The following is an 18,718-nucleotide window of genomic DNA, read 5'->3' as shown; positions in this document are numbered from 1 at the left end:
AGTCTTTGAATAATCCATCAAAATCACTTAAACCCAGCCTTTCCATGGAAAATAGGCAAGAAAATTATAAGGCACTTTTAGTAAAAAGTCAGTTAATTATTATTTCCATGGCAAGAAATCACACTTGAACACTTGTGGTCTGCAGATCTATGTCCCAGAATTTCATTTGAAAACATCCAAACGTAAAGAACAGAACTCAAAAACTGTTCTGTGAGAGAAGTATAAAATAAGTGTTGTTAATAAATGGAATGCAATACAGGAATATTTTGTTTTTTCTGAAATTCACCTCTTTGTTGCCTGTTTTGAACTATTTTATATTGTCTTCCAAGCTGTATGCATTAACTATATCTACCCTTGTTGAAAAATGGAGACTTAAATAAGTGAATAAATCTTTTGTATGTCACAGATCTAGGGAGGGGTTGCGTCAACGGGACGGATCACCCAGGAAAGTTTCTGGAGAGGAAGAAGCTCCAAGTAAAGGACGTCCCATAGGATGTCTGGGCCCAGAAAGATCCTGGGGGAGAGGCACAGGGATTTCATGCAACGTAGTTCCAGGTGGTTATTTCGTTTTCCTCTCATGTAAAATATCCACAAATATAATCTTTAAAAAGATTGATCCATGGCTCTGGGGAATAATGATAAAGTGAAAATATTGGATCTGTTTGATGCACCACAGAGGACGAATAGTTGATAAAGATGCTGTGAATCAGAGAGGGACAGGTGGCTTTGGGATTGCAAGGGGGGGACTGGAAATTTAGAGACTTACTGGCAGTCCCAGGAAGAGCTGGGCTGGGGGACAGGGTTGTGAATTTGTCACCCTGCTCCCCAAATATTTTGAAAACTCAGGACAAAATGAGTGCCCCCTGGGGAGCCCCTTGGAGAAAAAGGAGCTACTGAAGACCCCACAGACACATCTCCTCCCACACGTGAACCCCAGAGACCGAGCCATGATTGTCCCTGATGACCCTCCCCATGGTCACCACACAGTCTGGGAAGATTCGGGGCAGCATGTGCAGAGCTGCCCAGAGAGGCTCTGAGGCTGAAGTCACCCTGTGCAGTGAGGTCGGGACACTCCAGGATCCTGGCTGCCGGCCCAGCCCCGACACTGCAGGCCAGAGGGGACTGAGGTCTGAGTGGCGCCACCGTGGACTCAGGTCTGCAGACTCCCGAGGTGACAATGCAGAGACTGGTCCCAACCAGTCCCTCCTCCCCATCTGCTCACCCCGGGGCCAAACATTCACCATTTCCAGGTCTCCTGGGTCCCCTGAGTCCTTCCTATGACTCCCACAGCCAGTGCAGATCCCAGGGTGACGGGCTGTGGCAGAGCCACCAGGGACCCCTAACAGCAGGAGAAAATGGACCCCACACCTGGCACTTGGCTATTAATATATTTTCTCAGTTTCTGCTTATTTGGGAAAGCATTTTATCTTTATCTTTTACCAGGCAGTTTTGGTGAATATAAGGTTGACAAGTATTTTCTCTGTGTACTTGGACTATTTTGTCCCTCTGCCTTCTAACCTCCATTTTCTCTGCTCACACACCTGTTAATTTTCCTGGGGTTTCCTGTAAGACTTGGGTAATTTTTTCAATGCTGCTTTTTTGCTAGTGTATACTTCCTACTTTCCTGTATCTTTGCATGTCTCATATTTTTGATGCAAACCAGATATTTTAGGCAATATACTGTAGCAACTCTGGGTACTGGTCCCCTTCTTACCAGGGCTTTTTATTGTTATTAGCTTATTTACGTTTTCAGTGACTTGATGGATTGTTTTAGCCAAATCTGTGTCCTCAAAAGAGAGTGAAAATTCTTTTTCCTTTTTTAGTATTTTTTTTAAGGTATGTTTTTTGGTGAAGAAGATCGGCCCTGAGCTAACATCTGTGGCCAATCTTCCTCTTCTTCCTTCTTTCTCCCCAAAGCCCCAGTACATACTTGTATATCCTAGTTGTATGTCATTCTATTTCTTCTATGTGGGATGCTGCCTCAGCATGGCCTGATGAGCAGAGCTAGGTCTGTGCCCAGGATCCAAACCAGGGAACCCTGGGCCACAGAAGTGGGACGTGTGAACTTAACCACTATGCCACCAGGCCGGCCCCTGAAAATTATGATATGGCTCCAAGAATAGCTCCTAGAATCGGACATAGCTTTGGGTACACAAACTGTCATGAGACAGTAACAATGGCAGAGCTGTCTTCCTCTTTCATGGACACACCCAGTGGTTAAACTAGATCAACTGCTGGCTGATTGCTCTACTGTTTTCACCAATGTCCTGGGGGCATAACCTGCTCTACCAAATACTCCAGTGAAATTCTGGCTCCTTTGTAGAAATGCTTTCTGAAGTCACTGTTTGATATTTGTTCTGACCCTAGGAAGCCTCATCAGTCTAATCCCCTGGTTCTTTTCAGAAAACTAGTCAGCCGACGTCCAAGCTGTATCTTCATTAAATACACAAATCTACTAATTGCCTTTCACCTCATTCTCCACTTTCTGAGACTGTCCTCTGACTTGAACTTTCCATGATCTTTTGCCGGCCAAGTTAATTCCTTTGGGAAGGAATTAAGAGCTATGTTTTATAGCTGGCTTTTCCCTGTACTTGGGTAAAATCTGTGTGCCAGGACTCTGGAGCTGTAGTGGGGACATCAGGAAGCCTCTCTCTGGTGACAATCCCATTCTAGGGGCTGAGTGATCAGTGCCGTGGAAAGACAGCAGCCAGAGGTCCTCTTGATTGTCTCATGTTACAGCCACCTCATGAGCTGGGGAAAGAGTGGTCAGTGCCCAGCATTCTCAGCACAGCATGAGCACAGCAGAGCCTCTGCACCATGAGGAGGGGCTGGGGCAAGAAGGGGTCCCCACATTTCACATGAACCAACGAGGGACTGAAATTCAGCAACAGGCAGCTGCGGGAAGGATAGGTAATGCCGAAGGCCTGCTCCTCCTGGGAAAAAGCCCCCCTTCTGGGAGCTTAGGGAGGGAGAACCTTGTCTTCTGGTTTGGGGGGCAGCGCTATGGAGAGGAGGCTAACTTGCTGAGCTGAGAGCAGGGAGGGAGCAGACATGGTTCAAACCCTACACACACTCCCCTTTCTCACGGAATTTCCATTGGTTTTCTTGAATAGATGTTCCTCACTTGCTGTTTGCCTTTAGGACAATTTCCAGAGGTCTCAAATGGTTAAGATAATTTCCACCAGCTTCACTGGGGAGTGGGTCAGCGGAGCTCCTCATATTGTTATTATACCCCCTAGTGCATTCACTACACTGCCCATATCAGCAAACCCTCTCCAGATTGATAGACAATGGCACTACAGGCTGTAATATCACTTGTCATTGTACAGAGAAAGAATTGAAAAAACTCTTTTTTTATGGCTCATAAAAATGTATTGCACACTTCAAAAAACTGTTTAGCGGATTAACACAAACAGTTGTGGCTTCCCTTTAAAAATGCATTATTTATATGCTTATAAACTATTGTTAAAAAGAAAATCACAGGCCCCAAGCAGGTCACTTTGCTGGGCCCATGTCACCAAACTCATGCTTAATACCTAACTTAGCTGCAGCTTCCACCTTCCCCAGGGAGGCAGTCATAACTGGTCAGTCCAGGAGTTTGTGGTCAGCACCAATGAGGTAATGTGCCACATGGGCCTCTCCATCCCCCAAAGGAAGATGAGGTCATGCACCTAATAAGACCCTTTTGTCCCCAAAGGGAAGTAACCTTTCTAAAGTAATCGTAGTCCTTCATTCTTTTGGACATGGAATAGGTTAGACAGATGCTCGGTCACCTGCCAACCTCAAAAGAATTTCCACGTAATGAGGCACACTCTGAAACATCACACAATCTCCAACCTAGTGGTACAAACATTTTAGGTATCAGTTTGTCTCTGAGAGGCCCAAAGTAATAGAATCCTTAAAAGTAACAGAATCCTTAAGATCTAGATAATAAAGTGCATCACCTTTGAGCACACCCACTCATTTTATCTCTAAGAACTATGGCCCCAGAAGCTATAAATCTCTACAAAAATGGCAAAATCTTACTAAGATTTTTTATGTCCTGAGAGCTTGGTTTGGTAACCATGAGGTTGGGGGCCACAAAAAGGCTGGGCAGAAGGGTGCGTTGCCCCCCATGTGCAGCTAGATCAGGCTGGTCAGAGATGTGGGTGATGCTCCATTTACCGCTAAGGGTCCCAGCAAACTGCTGTCAGCTCTCAGGAGATAACAATGGCTACTATGAGCAACGTTCAAATTAGATAAGGTCACTTAAGAAATGCACTTAAAACAAAGGCTTCAAAATTCCAAAAATAGTTTCATGAAAAGTTTCACTGCAAAAAGTTAATGAAAAATTAAAGATATGACATACCTAAAACAAGACTATAGACAATAAACAAAAGCTCACCAAGTTAATGGCCTTACGGACACCCCCATCTCTACTTTCAACAGAAGGCCCCATGGAGGCCTCTCTCAAGGCTGACCGGACTCTGAGGGATTTCCTGGTAAACTACTACATCATTGCCTTAAGGAGCCAACAGTAGCTACAATTAAAATTAGGAAATAACTCTGCCAAGGCCTGGTGAACAACAGAGCTGCACTCTGCTTTAAACCCCACCTGAAGCCTGCACCTGGGATCCTAGGAGAAGCGGCGAAAGCTGGTTTGGCTGAGAATTCTTACAGAGCCAGCTCTCCCGGACCACTTTCTGCTGGGCCCAGGTGAGAGAGGGAAACAAAATTTCATGCTGTCTCTTCCTTTCCACATCCAGACCAACTGGTTACTGATCCTTTCTCTCCCAGGGATGCTGACTGCCTTCTTCCTTGTCTGGTTTTACATCCTAAAAGCCTGGCTTCGCTTTCTGTCTGTCTGGGACAGGCAGGTTGTCAGGTTTTCCTTTCGGCTATCTTTGGGAGGGACTCTAGATCTTCTGATGACAATATATTTTGCACCCTCCTTGGGGACAGCTCTTGAATTCAAGGCATTATTCAATATTGCCAGAAGGATTCACTGCTTCTCCTGGGTTGTCCTGGCTGAAACCTGACAGGATGATTGAAAGGTTTTAATAACTTTATAACCAGAACTATGACCAAATTGCTAGATGGTACTCAGAGCTTGATAGAAAAACATACATATTTTTTGCCTTCTCCTCTATTCTAAGTGTACCCTGTGGGAAAGAAAAACATTCTTTGGGTGGATGAGTCACCCAGATGGGTGGACGGATGGGTGTGTCAGTCTTTTAGCATCTAGGGTACAACTCACTTCTGTGAGGAATTGAGAGCAACTGTCTTTATCTCACAAATCTTTGCAAAACTAGAAATGAAGCTCCACAGGCAGATAAATTCCTTTTACCAATCCCAAAACCTCCCTTATAAGCCTTAAAAGGCTTATAAATTATGGGCCTTAGGAAACCAAAGTCTTTCTTGGAGAAACAGTCTTCCCTGTGCCTCTGAGATGTAAATATTAAAGTATGAACTTTAGGGAGGTCATTCTTTTTTTTTTAAAGATTTTATTTTAGGGGGCTGGCCCCATGGCCGAGTGGTTAAGTTCACTCGCTCCACTGCAGGTGGCCCGGGGTTTCGTTGGTTCAAATCCTGGGCGCAGACATCGCACTGCTCATCGGGCCACGCTAAGGCGGCGTCCCACATGCCACAACTAGAAGGACCCACAATGAAGAATATACAACTATGTACTGGGGGGCTTTGCGGAGGTACATAGTTATGCATGTTTAGTTGTGGGTCCTTCTAGTTGTGGCATGTGGGATGCTGCCTCAGCCTGGCCCGATGAGCGGTGCCATGTCTGCGCCCAGGATTCGAACCCGCGAATCCCTGGGCCGCCAAAGCACAGCACACGAACTTAACCACTCGGCCATGGGGCTGGCCCCAAAGGGAGGTCATTCTTATCAGAAGAAAAATAAGAGGAGGAAAGGTCACTTGAAATTCAGGCAAATAAAATTCTCTAAAGCGCTTCTTCATAGATATTAGTGAAAGGCTTTAGCCATCTGAGTAAGTGACCTTAACTCATTCCATCTACCAGAAAAACAACTTAGATCAAACTTTTTTTTTTTTTTTTAAAGATTGGCACCTAGGCTAACAACTGTTGCCAATCTTCCTTTTTTTTTAAGGATTGGCACCTGAGCTAACAACTCTTGCCAATCTTTTTTCTTTTCCCCTGCTTTATTTCCCAAACCTCCCCCGCACATAGCTGTATATCTTAGTTGCAGGTCCTTCTAGTTGTGGGATGTGGGACGCCGCCTCAACATGGCCTGACGAGCGGTGTCACGTCTGCGCCCAGGATCTGAACCCTGGGCCACCGCAGCGGAGCGCGCGAACTTAACCACTCAGCCACAGAGCCGGCCCAATCCAACTTCTTAATAACTAGCATGTTTTACATTATCACACCTGTCTTATGGCTAAAATTTTAAAATAAAACTATAAATAAAATAAAAACTCTGCATCTGTCTTACGTGTTACAAATAGGTGGTATTCTTCTACCTGCAGATGGTATTACTAAAATTAATTCGTAAACGATTTGTATTTAATTGTCTGAAACAAACGTGCTTAGTATTCATAAAATTCTCAAAAATATAATAGAAACTAATTCAAATGTTTCTCAGGTTCACATGATCTGGGAAAATATTTGGTAATAAAGGTAGTTTAAGTTTGTGGATTTAGTTAAAATAGACATGTCTTTAGAGTTATCAACACTGAATATAACATAGACATACAACTCTTATTCCACCTGGGATCAATAATCAAATGAATTTATGTTATCTCTTACAAAATTTGTCAGTAGAAAAATTACTTTGAGATTATGGCTGACTTTTTCTAATGTCTAATGAAGTTTTTATGGGTAATCTAAATTTAGTTGTTAAGAACAAGGAAATTAAATAGATGAAAGTAAGATAAAAAGTTTAAACCTAACATTTTTGTTTTTGCGAGGAAGATTGGCCCTGGGCTAACATCTGTTGCCAATCTCCCTCTTTTTGCTTGAGAAAGATGGTCCCTAAGCTAACGTTCACGAGAATCTTCCTCTATTTTGTATGAGGGATGCTGCCAAAGCTTGGCTTGATGAGCAGTGTGTCAGTGCACACCCAGGATCTGAACCATGAACTCCCAGTCACCAAAGCAGAGCGCACAAAGTTAACCACTACGGCACCGGGCTGGCCCAAAGGTAAATTTTTTAAATAGCCTCCCAAAATCTTTTTTGTAAGCTGTAACCTTAAAGTTTTGCTGGGTTAAGTTAAATGACGAGCTCAGTTAAATTTGCTGAATATCTGGTTCGTTTAGAAATAAGATGAAATACTGAAACATGAAGTGCTGAACATAGGTTTATCCACTTTTTACTTCCTTCTACAGAGGAATTAAATGTATTTGGCTCTATGGGTAAACATATCTTGTGCCATGCTGAAAAGTTAACTATGAGGAAGCACGTTTCTAGAAATCACAAAAACTATTTATAATATGTCTGCCAATCCATCGAATGCTAATGTAAAACACAGTTCATAATTGCTTTCTTCTTCATTTTCACTAGAAGCTAAAGATTTCTAAGGGTTAAAAATTCTGGGGCCAGCCCCATGGCCAGGTGGTTAAGTTCATGTACTCCGCTTTGGTGGCCCAAGGTTTCACTGGTTCAGATTCTGGGCACAGACCTGGCACTGCTCATCAAGCCATGCTGAGGTGGTGTGCCACATACCACAACTAGAAGGACCCACAACTAAAATATACAGCTATGTACTGGGGGGCCCAGGGGAGAAGGAAAAATAAAATCTTTAAAAGAAAATTCTAATGTACGTAATTAATACTACTAAAAGTAATAAGGAAAAAGAATTTTATGTGTGGTCAGGGCTGGCTAAGATTGGAACAAATTTAATGAAGTAAAAGTTTTAATATCAAAAGAGAGCTGCTGCAAAATTACTATTTGGTTTTCTCTCTGTTTAAAGAACAAAGGTTTCCTGAACTATTGATCTGCTCTTGATAATCACAGATTATAAATTGTTTGTTTCTTTACCTTTTTAAGTAATTTTCCTAGAGAAAAAAAAAAAGACCTTGTGTCTTCTCAAAATAATCACAGATGTAACTGTGGCCTTCATCTGGTCTTGGATTACTTCAACCCAAGGCTCTCGATATTAAAAGAGCGAAACTGTACTCCTGAATATGTAAACTTCTGTGTTTGCCTTTAAATTTTTTATTGACACTTTGGTCAAATAATTAATTAAGTACTGTTTCATAAAGATCTGTGACCCTATTTGGCAAGTATCTAAAATCTTTTGATATTTTGCCAAACTTCCCAAAAATCCAATACTAAATTAACTCTTTCTGACTTTCAACTCACTTTAGCTTTTCCCAGAGGGCCCCTAGAACATCTCAAAGGATTTGTTTTCTCTCCTTATAAAAGGAGACATTAAACTAATCAAGTGTATTTGATATGTTAAATTATATCAATAAATAAATGTAACAAGAAGTAACACTAAGCTTGCTTTATTTTGTATCTGTATAGGTAAATGTTCTAAGTGTTCCAGAAATTGTGTGAAATTTCTGGAAATCTGACATGTCCTGGTATTATGTTATCAGTCAAAATTTCAGTTTTCTTAAAATGTTGCATATTACAAAACCAATTTTCCTTGTCACATCCATTATAATGAACTCTCACCAGATCTTTAACCAAGGGCAATTTTAAGTCTTTTGTCATTTACAGAGAATAATTGTTTTACTCTGATGCTTTTACAAAAGTGTTCCTGCAAAAGTGCTTCAACTTCAAGAAGATTCAAGGAAAGGACTTTTTGATAAGCACAAATTTCTAATAACTAGGTTTACAAAAATGAAGTGGTAAGAATGAAGACTACTCTTAAATCTCCTTGGAAGAAACTATACCAGGTCCTCCTCACTACCCAGATGACAGCCAAACTTCAGGAACCTGAACCTTGGACATACCACTCAAGGCTGAAGAAGGCTCCACCCGACATCTGGTCCTGTGCAGATGCTGGAGAGCTCCAAGTCAAATTGACGAGGAAGAGAAGAAGCTGACATGGACGTAAACTGCTTCCTCCTAAGATGCCAGATCAGGACTTTCTCCTTTAGCTAAACCTACCACCCTTACTTCTTTTCTTTCTTTCCTTTAGTCTGTCAGGGGCCTGGAAAGATATCACCATCATTTGTATACCCCAGGTCATTTCTAAGAAGGGTAACCTATGGAATTTAGACAAACATTTTATTTCAAGCTAGGAGGAAATCTAACTGACCCCTGGATTGAAGAGGCCAAACCAAAATCCTCACAAATATATTCATTAACAATGCCAGCTTAGTGAGAGTGGTTTGGGTCCTTACAGGATTTATCTTTGTCTGTAGTGGTGATCCTTCTCCTTGGGCCTACAAAGGCTTGGATGGCTGGTGCATAAGTGAGCAATGGCTCTCACATTATCTACCTGAGCCCCTAACTTTTCACAAGTGAACTCAGACATCTCACTGGTTGACTCCCCTGAATTTACATCACTGAGTTATAAAGGACCTACCAGGAGGCATTCAGGACTCACGATTCACTTCCTTTGACAGGGCCATCCCTCCCTTGTTAGGAGTAAACGTAAATGAGAATATATTGCAAAATCCACTGCTAAGACAAGAGTTGCCCAACAAAGATCCTTAGACTCTCTGGCCACAGTTGTCCTTGGCACCGGGATAGCCCTTGATTCTCTCTTAGCTGAGCAGGGAGGTGTCTGTGCTGTGGCCACCACCACCTGCTGCTCCTGAATGAACACTTCTGGGGAAGGTGAAACTCAACTATGTAAAATCACTGTCAAGCTACTTGGCTTTTATTAAAAGGTGACTCCTTCAATGGTGTCGTTCTTTGACTCATTTGATAGTAACTGGTTTAGGTCTTGGGGACCATGGCTCCAAAGTGCACTCCAGATATTGAGAACTCTCCTTTTATTATGGTCATAAGAAACTCCCCGGTGCATTGTCTTTTCTCAAAAGCTTTAAGAGTATGTTTACAGCTGCTAACCACCAAGCAGCGATCTCCCTAAGACTGGAACCTCAGAAAAGGAATGAAGAGATGACCGACTGGAAGACAGTAAACCTGCAGCCTTCACCTGTCAATGTCAGAGGGGTTAAGGAAAAACATCATGACCTCTGGATACCACCCAAAGGAACAACAAAATCTGAGAGAATTTCACAGCAGTAGCTGAGAGTGGTGCTAATGCCTTAAATTTTGATCACATCTCTCAGTTAAGCTGCGAGCTGGATCAAAACAGGGGAAAGTGTGGGGCCGGCCCGGTGGCGCAGCAGTTAAGTTCGCACGTTCCACTTCGGAGGCCCGGGGTTCACCGGGTCAGATCCCAGGTGTGGACATAGCACCGCTCGGCAAGCCATGCTGTGCTAGGCGTCCCACGTATAAAGTAGAGGAAGATGGGCATGGATGTTAGTTCAGGGCCAGCATTTCTCAGCAAATAGAGGTGGATTGGCAGCAGATGTTAGCTCACGGCTAATCTTCCTCAAAAAAAAAAAAGTGTAAACCACAAAATGAAAATTTTCAAATCTCTTTCTAACTAAAAGGATAAGTGGTATCCTAGTTTGTCCTTCGCCTATAGCTCACACTGGTGGGATTTTCAGGAATAAGCAGCATATTACAATGCAATATAGATTTGAGACGAACCCCTTAAATGTACTGGATTTTCAAAATTTTACATAGGCTTTCAGAAGTTTTCCTTACATCAGTTAAAAGATAACTTAAATCACCTTAGCATTTTAAGTTTCTATGTTCTCTAGAGACATCCACATAGAAACACTGATCTAAAAATAGAAAATGCACTAAAAAATTTAATACATTTATCTCACATCTTGAGGTTCTCGTCCCTAAAAGTTTTGAAAAAAGTTTCTACTTGGTTCCACAAGTGTTTGCTTTCCTCACATCCTCTCTCTCCATCAACTTACAGTCTCAGGGCCCAAGTGCTAAGGGAAACTAGAGCCAAAGGGCTGCACTAGTCCATCGATAAAGGAATCCAAAGGGAAGAAACACAAACACTGGAATCAGCTCAGATGAGCAGCCTGCTTCCCAGAGGACAGAAGGAAAGCCACAGTCAGAAGGTCCCGTGTTCCTGACTCTCCTGGTGGAGACAGAGCCCTGGAGGGGGTGAGTCCCTGGAGAAGGAGGGGAGGGCACCTGAGCAGCCACAGGAAGGAGCTCTGGGAGCCCCACACACCCTCCCCTCCCCAGGGAACAGTGCACATGCTCCCTCTCTCAGGCTCCATTCTCACAGTGAGGAAACTCAGCTGCATTCAGTTTAAGGTTCTGACCCAAATGGACCCCCAGATTAATGGGCCCTAACGCAGGACACCGAGCTCCTGACTCTCACAAACTTTCTCAGTGTATACAAATTACTCTCTGAGTGCACCCACACTGTGCATGCAAAATTCCGATTATGTCTAGAAGTAGGCCCAAGGAATCAACAGTGACAACCTCAGAAAGGGCGTCACTCCCCACCCCATGAGCACGTGCACCCCCAGCTTTCCAGGGCTCTGCAGCTCCTCTCAGGATCAAGGCTCCTTCCATGGGGGTGTGAGCAGTAGGACATCTGCAGGGGGAGGCTCCCCAGGGAGAACAACTGGGCCTTCAAGGCCTTCCCTCTGCAGGCTCAAGGGGGCTTCAGCTTAGATTCACTGCCCTCAGGCCTCTGCCCCCACTGGAGTTTTTTGGACCATCACTCATATTTTAAATACACAAACCCGGTGTTTGAACCATCCAGCCAACACACTCAAACCAGTCTTTATGTGGAAATGGGGGAAGAAAATTGTACGGCATTTTGTCGGCTCAAAAAGAAATCCCACAGGAATGTACTGTACTTGATTCCAGGAAAAAAACATGCTAATTAGTTATTTTCATAACAAGAAATTGTTTTATAAACTGTTCATCATACTTGAGCACTTCAGGTCTGCCAGACTGAGCCCTGGAAATCCACCTAACTCACTCAAAATAAAGAACAGATCTCAGAATATTATTAACATGCTCAGGGAGGAAAAAGGAAAAACAATGTTTAAATCATGCAATGTAAAACTGGAATATTTTACTTTTTCTGAAAGTAACCTCTTTGCAAACATTTTATATTGTCTTTCAAGTTATATTGATTAAATAAATTTTATTCATTAAAAAACTGAGAATAAAATACACTGAATATATCATTTAAATTTGACAAACCCAGGGAGGGGCAGTGCTGACAGGAGAGATGACCCAGAAAAGTTTGCCATGAAGAACTTGCAAGTAAAAGACCTACGATTGAATATTTGTATCCAGGACACATCCTGGGAGAAGCAGAAATATTTCATACAAGGTAGTTCCAGGAAGCTGTTCACTACTTTTTTCTCATGTAAAACATCCACAAACAAGGAAGAAAGCGTTTTAAAAGGACCACCCATTGACTAGAGAAAAATGACAATTAAAATATTGGGACTGCTTGTAGTTGATGACGATGCTGTGAGTCGGAGACGGGAAGTTGGCGTTCGGGAACGTGAGGAGGAATCTGGAAAATTTAGGTATTTATTGTCGGTCCTGGAAGAGCTGGGGGGACAGGGTCGTGGATTTAAGACCCTGCTCCCCAAACATTTAGAAAACTCAGGAGAAAACCAGTCCACTCTGAGGAGAAAGCAGGCCCTGGGGACCCACAGACCGCAGCCCCTCCGCGCACGGACCCCGGAGCCCGAGGCCCGACTGTCCTGCGGGCCCTCCCGCGGGCCCCGCACCGTCTGGGACACGAGGGGCTGTGGGCGAACAGCGGCCCAGAGACGCTCCGGCCCAAGTCGCCGCGCGCAGGGACCACAGGTCGCCCGGGCCCGGCTGCCGGCCTCGCCCCCACGCTGCGGCCGGAGGGGCCTGAGGGCCGAGCGGCGCCACCGCGGACTCGGGGCCGCAGACCCCGGAGGGGACGGGGGAGGCCGGGCCCGCCCCGCCGCTTCCCACCAGCCCTCCGCCCGTGTCCTCACCCCGGGGCCGCACACTCACCATTTCTAGGGCTCCTGGGTCCCCTGGTGTCCTTCGTATAACTCGCGAGGTTGGTATAGGTCACAACTGGACAAAACAGATGACAGCCATGTAGAGCCTTTAATGGCGGGGAGACGCGGTCCCCCAGCAACAAGCAACTTCCGGGAGTTTGGGCAGCTTCGCCCCACCCACCTGCCCCGGCGCCGCCTCTGATTGGACAGTTCCAAAGAGTCGCCCCCTTGTGTCTGAGTGCCAGCCCCTGAGTTTAGGTGTCTGAGCAGAACGCCAGCCAGAACTCCTCCCCTGCAGGGACATTTGCGTTGTAAGGTTGTGTTGGGAGGGGACTCCTGGAATTGTGATCCTTATTTACACACGCACTGGAATTGTGATCCTTATTTACACACGCACACACACACACACACACAAATGAAACTCGCCTCACCATATCCAATAATTAGCCTCTCTCCATTTTGATCTTTGTTGACAACGGGAGTCTGACATAGTTTTGCCAGATAGGTACACCGGCCACTTGCAACCAGCCCCTCCTGCCCCGAACCGTGTCTCCGAACCCCCAGCCAGAACTCTCACCATTTCTAAGTTTCCTGCGTTCCCCGCCGTCCTTCCTATGACTCAGGTCAGGTCACAGCGAAACACAGAGAACGGGAGACCAACGTGGGTCCTTCAAGTACAGGCGACCCGTGATCGGAAAGACTGGAGAGACAGGAAGTTGCGGCGCTTGTCCCGCCCACCCGCCCCAGAGCCGACCCCGATAGGACAGTTCCAAAGGGCCCTCGGGCCTGAGTGACAGGGGAATGGAGATTACACTTCTGAGCCAACCCAGAGCCGGAAATTGTCTTCTCTGGGGAGTTTTCCACTAAAATACAATGGTATGAGGCTACTCGGGGAACAGTGACCCTTTTTTGCGAACACACTTAAAGTCACGTCCCCATATTTAACAATTAGTCGGTCTCCACTTTGATCTTTCATCTTCCACCCAGCGCTTGCCACCTCCACTCAAATTGTACTTTAAAAAAATCCAGGGCCGGCCTGCGGCCAAGCGGTTAAAGTGGCCCGCTCCGCTTTGGCGGCCTGGGTTTCTCTGGTTGGGATCCTCTGCGCTGACATGGCGCCGCTCATCAGGCCATGCAAAGGCAGCATCCCACATAGCACAGCCAGAAGGACCTACAACTACAATATACAACTATGTACTGGGGGGTTTGGGGAGGAGAAGAGAAAAAATAAAAAAGAATTGGCAATAGATGTTAGCTCAGGTGCCAATCCTAAAAAAAAGAAAAAAAAATCCTATAGCCTCCCGAGACCTTAGTCCTGGTGGGAAGTTGGAACCCGCAGCCCCAGCTGGGCGCAAGGTCTCTTCTCAGTCTAACCACTAGATGTGAGATGTTTTCATTCAATTCTCGGGTGTACGTTTTACACTGGAGGGAAATTTGTTTTAGATCATTTTTTGAATGTATCCTGAGAGAACTTTGAAATGTAAAAGTCTACAGTATCCCTAAGGAAATTCAGTTCCTGTTTGAACTGATAAAACAGAAAACAAGAAAAGGTTGTGTAAATGAGGGGTGTACCTGGGAAGTACTCACGTGCTTAAGAGATTGAATTGCAAAACTCTTAATGCATTTAACCACTTATTTGAACAGGGTTCTTTTTGAGAAAAAAACACACATGCTATACAATGGAGGCCTTTAATGTCTACAACTCACTGTCTTCAGTATATTCACAGATACCGTGCAATCATCACTGCAATCAATTTCAGAATATTTCTATCACCTAAAAAGAAACACCTCTACCCTTAACCTACCACTGCCCTGTCTTCTGGCCCTGCTCCTCCAAGCGCCAGCCCCAGACAACTGCTATTCTATTTCCTGTATCTATAAATTTCTGTATTTGTTGACTTTCATATGAATTAAATTGTATAATATGTGGTCTTTGTGTTTGACTTCATTTATGGTATAATTTTTTCAGGGAATTCTATGTTATAGCATGTATCAAAACTTCATTCATTTTTTTAAAAATTTAGATATAATTGACAAGCAACATTATATTTGTTTCAGGTGTACCACAGTAAGTGTGTACAACACAGTTATACATTTTTTTCTTGTGTTGAGAACTTTTTTTTTTTAAGATTTTGTTTTTCCTTTTTTTCCCTAAAGCCCCCTGGTACATAGTTGTGTATTTTTAGTGGTGGGTCCTTCTAGTTGTGGCATGTGGGATGCCGCCTCAGCATGGCTTGATGAGCGGTGCCATGTCCGCGCCCAAGATTTGAACCAGTGAAAACCTGGGCCTCTGAAGTGGAGTGCATGAACTTAACCACTCGGCCACGGGACTGGCCCCAAGTGTTGAGAACTTTTAAGATCTACTCTCTTAGCAAATTTTAAATATACAATTCAGTAGTATTAACTCTAGTCACCATGCTGTACATTACATCCCCTTGACTTATTTTATAACATGAAGTGTGCTCCGTTTGATCACCTGTATTTATTCCATGACAGTTACATCTTATCCATATATGAGTGTATAGTTCAGTAGTGTGAAGTACATTGACATTGTGAAAGCAATCTCCAGAACTCTTTTCATCTTGCAAAGTTGCAACTTTCTATATAGTAAACAACAATGCCCACTTGCACTTGCCCCCCAGGCCCTGACAACCACTATTCTGCTGTCTCTATGAATTTGACCACACTAGGTACCTCATATCAGTGGAATCATACAGTTTTTGCCCTTTTTTTGAGGGGCTTCTTCCACTTAGGATAATGTCGTCAGGGTTCACCCATATTGTAGCATGTGTTAGAATTTCATGTCTTTTTAAAGCTGAATAATATTCTGTTCTATGTGTGTACCACATTTAGTTGATCCATTCATCCATTGATGAACACTTGCGTTGCTTCCACTTTTTCCCTGCTGTGAATAATGCTCCTATGAACACAGGTGTGCATATATCTGTTTGAGTCCATGTTTTTTATTTATTTGGGTAAGTAGTCAGAAACGGAATTGCTGGATCATATGGTAACACTCTCTGTAACTTTTTAAAAACTGCCATCCTGCTTTGCACAACATTTATATGGTTTTACATTCCCTCTGAAAGTGCACAGGGATTCCTAAGGGTGTTTGCACTTTCTTGATGGCGTTCCTTGAAGCACAAAAGTGATTAATTTTGATGAATTTCCAACTGTTTTTCTTTACTGGTTTTGCTTTTGGGGTCATATCTATAAATTATTTGCCAAATCCAAGTTCATATTTTCCTGTGCGATTTTTCTAAAAATACTACAGTTTTATCTCAGATTTAGGTCTTTGATCCATTTTGGTAAATTGTTGTATGTAGTGTAAAGTAAGAGTCCAACTTCAGTTTTTTGCATGTTGTTATCCAGTTGTCTCAGCATCAATTTTGGAAAAGGATATTCTTTCCTCATTCTTGGCAACTTTTTTGAGAATCAATTAAACATAGATGAATGGGTTTATATCTGGAATCTCAATCAAATACATTGATCTGTATCTCTGCCCTGTGTCATTATCTCATTCCTGGATTACTTTCTCTAGGTTTGGGAAGTTCTCTGCTATTATTTCTTTGAACATGATTTCTGCTCCATTCTCCTTCTCTTCTCCTCCTTGAATACCTGTAATTCTTATGTGGCATTTCCTAATCGAGTTGGATATTTTTCGGAGACTTTCTTCATTTCTTTTTAGTCTTAGTTCTCTCTCCTACTCTATCTGGAGGATGTCAATATGTCTATCCTCAATTATGCTGATTTGCTCCTCTATGATGTCTGCTCAAACGTTCAGGGAATCCATATTTTGTTTTATCTCTTCCATTGTGTCTTTCATCTGCAATATTTCTGATTGGTTCTTCTTTATAATTTTAATCTCTTTTGTGAAGTAGCTCCTGAACTTGTTGAATTGTTTCTCTACATTCTCTTCTAACTCGTTGAGTGTTTTGATGATAGCTATTTTGGATTCTGTCATTTAGATTACATATTTCTGTGTCCTCAGGACTGATTTCTGGGTGCTTATCATTTTCTCTCTGGTCTGAAGATTTTTTTTTTTTTGAGGAAGATTAGCCCTGAGCTAACTACTGCCAATCCTCCTCTTTTTGCTGAGGAAGACTGGCCCTGAGCTAACATCCATGCCCATCTTCCTCTATTTTATATGTGGGATGCCTACCACAGCATGGTTTACCAAGCGGTGCCATGTCTGCACCCGGGATCCAAACCAGTGAACCCTGGCCCAGCGAGAAGTGGAACATGTGAACTTAACCGCTGCGCTACCGGGCTGGCCCCTGGAGATTTAATATAACTTTTGATACCGATAGAGAGTGTGGTTCTGTTCTTCTGCATTGTGGTATTATTGACCACCATTACCACCTATCACCACTGGGTGGGGGTCAAGAGCTGCATATTCTGAGCCTTCTGCATTCTGCCAGGATCCCAGGCTGGATGGATGGCTGGGTAGGGACATTTTCTTCTGCATGCTCTTGAGCTCTGCCTTTGCTATCTGCTCTGCTGGGGTGTTGGCTTCATGAAGTCACCCCTACCATAGCTTTCACCTTGGTAGGAGGCTTTTCCCCTAGGCTGAGAAGGACCTCGAGGATTTTTGATGTTCCCCCAAAAGGGCACCCCCTCCCCCCTTCCTTCCCTCTCGGAGGCTGCACACAATCCCCAGATTGCAGTCTCTGGGGGAGGAAGTGAAGTTTTCTCTTACCTCATTCCACCTCCTCTGAGGGGGACTCCAGCCTCTCCACCCTCTGATGTATGGTGTGTGGGTCTCTCAAACGTCTTTTGCATTGTGTAGATGTCCTCTGTTGGAATAAGAATATCTTTTTCATCATATCATGGAGGGAAGAGATCATCGGGAGAGCTCACTCCACCACGATGCTGACGTCACTCCCTAGTCAAGAGTATCTTGAAAACCACCAACAACTGTTTGATTTCCATTTTCTTACAGGTGTATTTTCCGCTGATGTTTTCACAAGTTTCATGTCAAAGGTCCATTAGAGTTGGGATTTTTCTGTCAGGACTTGTGTCTACCAGGAAACTGATTCCGATGTTTGTGGTTGGGAGTATTCTCTGATTCCCCTCTTCTCGAGATGATATCTGTAGAAGATCTAAGTTGTATGACAAACACCTTGTGCTGTTAATTGTGCCAGTGAGTATGTTTTCCTGATTCTCCATGATGTCTACAGAGTGTTATGAAAAGAAGGACATGGGAGTTTGTTTCTCTGCTGTATTGTGCAGTGGCTGCCTTGACCCAGTTCTTCCATGTGAACCTCTTATGTAAGGAAGACTTTTGTGTTTCCTGTTACTTGTGACTGAATGTACTCCCTCAATGTTTTCAATAATGTTTGATTCTGTGTCATTAAAACTACATGCATTTCCTTGAGAAATGAACACTTCTATAGTTGTTTGATATATTTTATCAACTATGCTAATACACTAATATAAATATTATTGTGGTTTTCATTTCCTAGAGTACATTAGAATCCATTTTATTTATGGATTTCAGATATGCATTGCAATTTTCTTCATTTAATCATTATACATTATGAGTCAATTTTATCATGTGTATATAAATTCAGGTATTTTTTCCTCAGGCAAACTTTATTTTTTATTCTTTTATAGTTACAGTTTTTGTCACAAAATTAATTTCTCATTCATTCTTAACCCAAAACTTTACAATCATAGTTTTATTCAGTGCCCTCCTCCAGTGACCTGCAGGATTGCACCTGTGGTCAAAGAGGGAGAGGTAATGAATTCTATTAAGATTGAC

At 43.3% G+C, this 18,718-nt stretch overlaps 1 protein-coding gene across 4 annotated transcripts in view; it reads right to left on the bottom strand.

Moving 5' to 3' along the window:
* LOC102149528 (zinc finger protein 709-like) overlaps nt 1–13,686 on the bottom strand; it is a 47,619-nt gene extending 33,933 nt beyond the window's left edge. For 2 of the 4 annotated variants that reach the window (XR_011440945.1, XM_023646481.2), the window contains exons 1-2: nt 13,532–13,686; nt 12,965–13,030 (exon numbers count right to left, since the gene is read on the bottom strand). Coding sequence is in view for 1 of the 4 variants with exons in the window: in XM_023646481.2 (XP_023502249.2) it covers nt 12,965–12,967 (3 nt within the window). In the remaining 3 variants the exon portion in view is untranslated. The remainder of the gene's footprint in view (nt 1–12,964; nt 13,031–13,531) is intronic. The other 2 variants (XR_011440946.1, XM_070274038.1) reach the window with 1 other exon arrangement.
* Between the last annotated feature and the right edge of the window lie 5,032 nt (nt 13,687–18,718).

This window comes from Equus caballus, chromosome 7, assembly GCF_041296265.1.
Source record: "Equus caballus isolate H_3958 breed thoroughbred chromosome 7, TB-T2T, whole genome shotgun sequence".
In the NCBI taxonomy this organism is placed as follows: Eukaryota; Metazoa; Chordata; class Mammalia; order Perissodactyla; family Equidae; genus Equus; species Equus caballus.
This window is presented reverse-complemented; position numbering and strand designations above follow the sequence as displayed.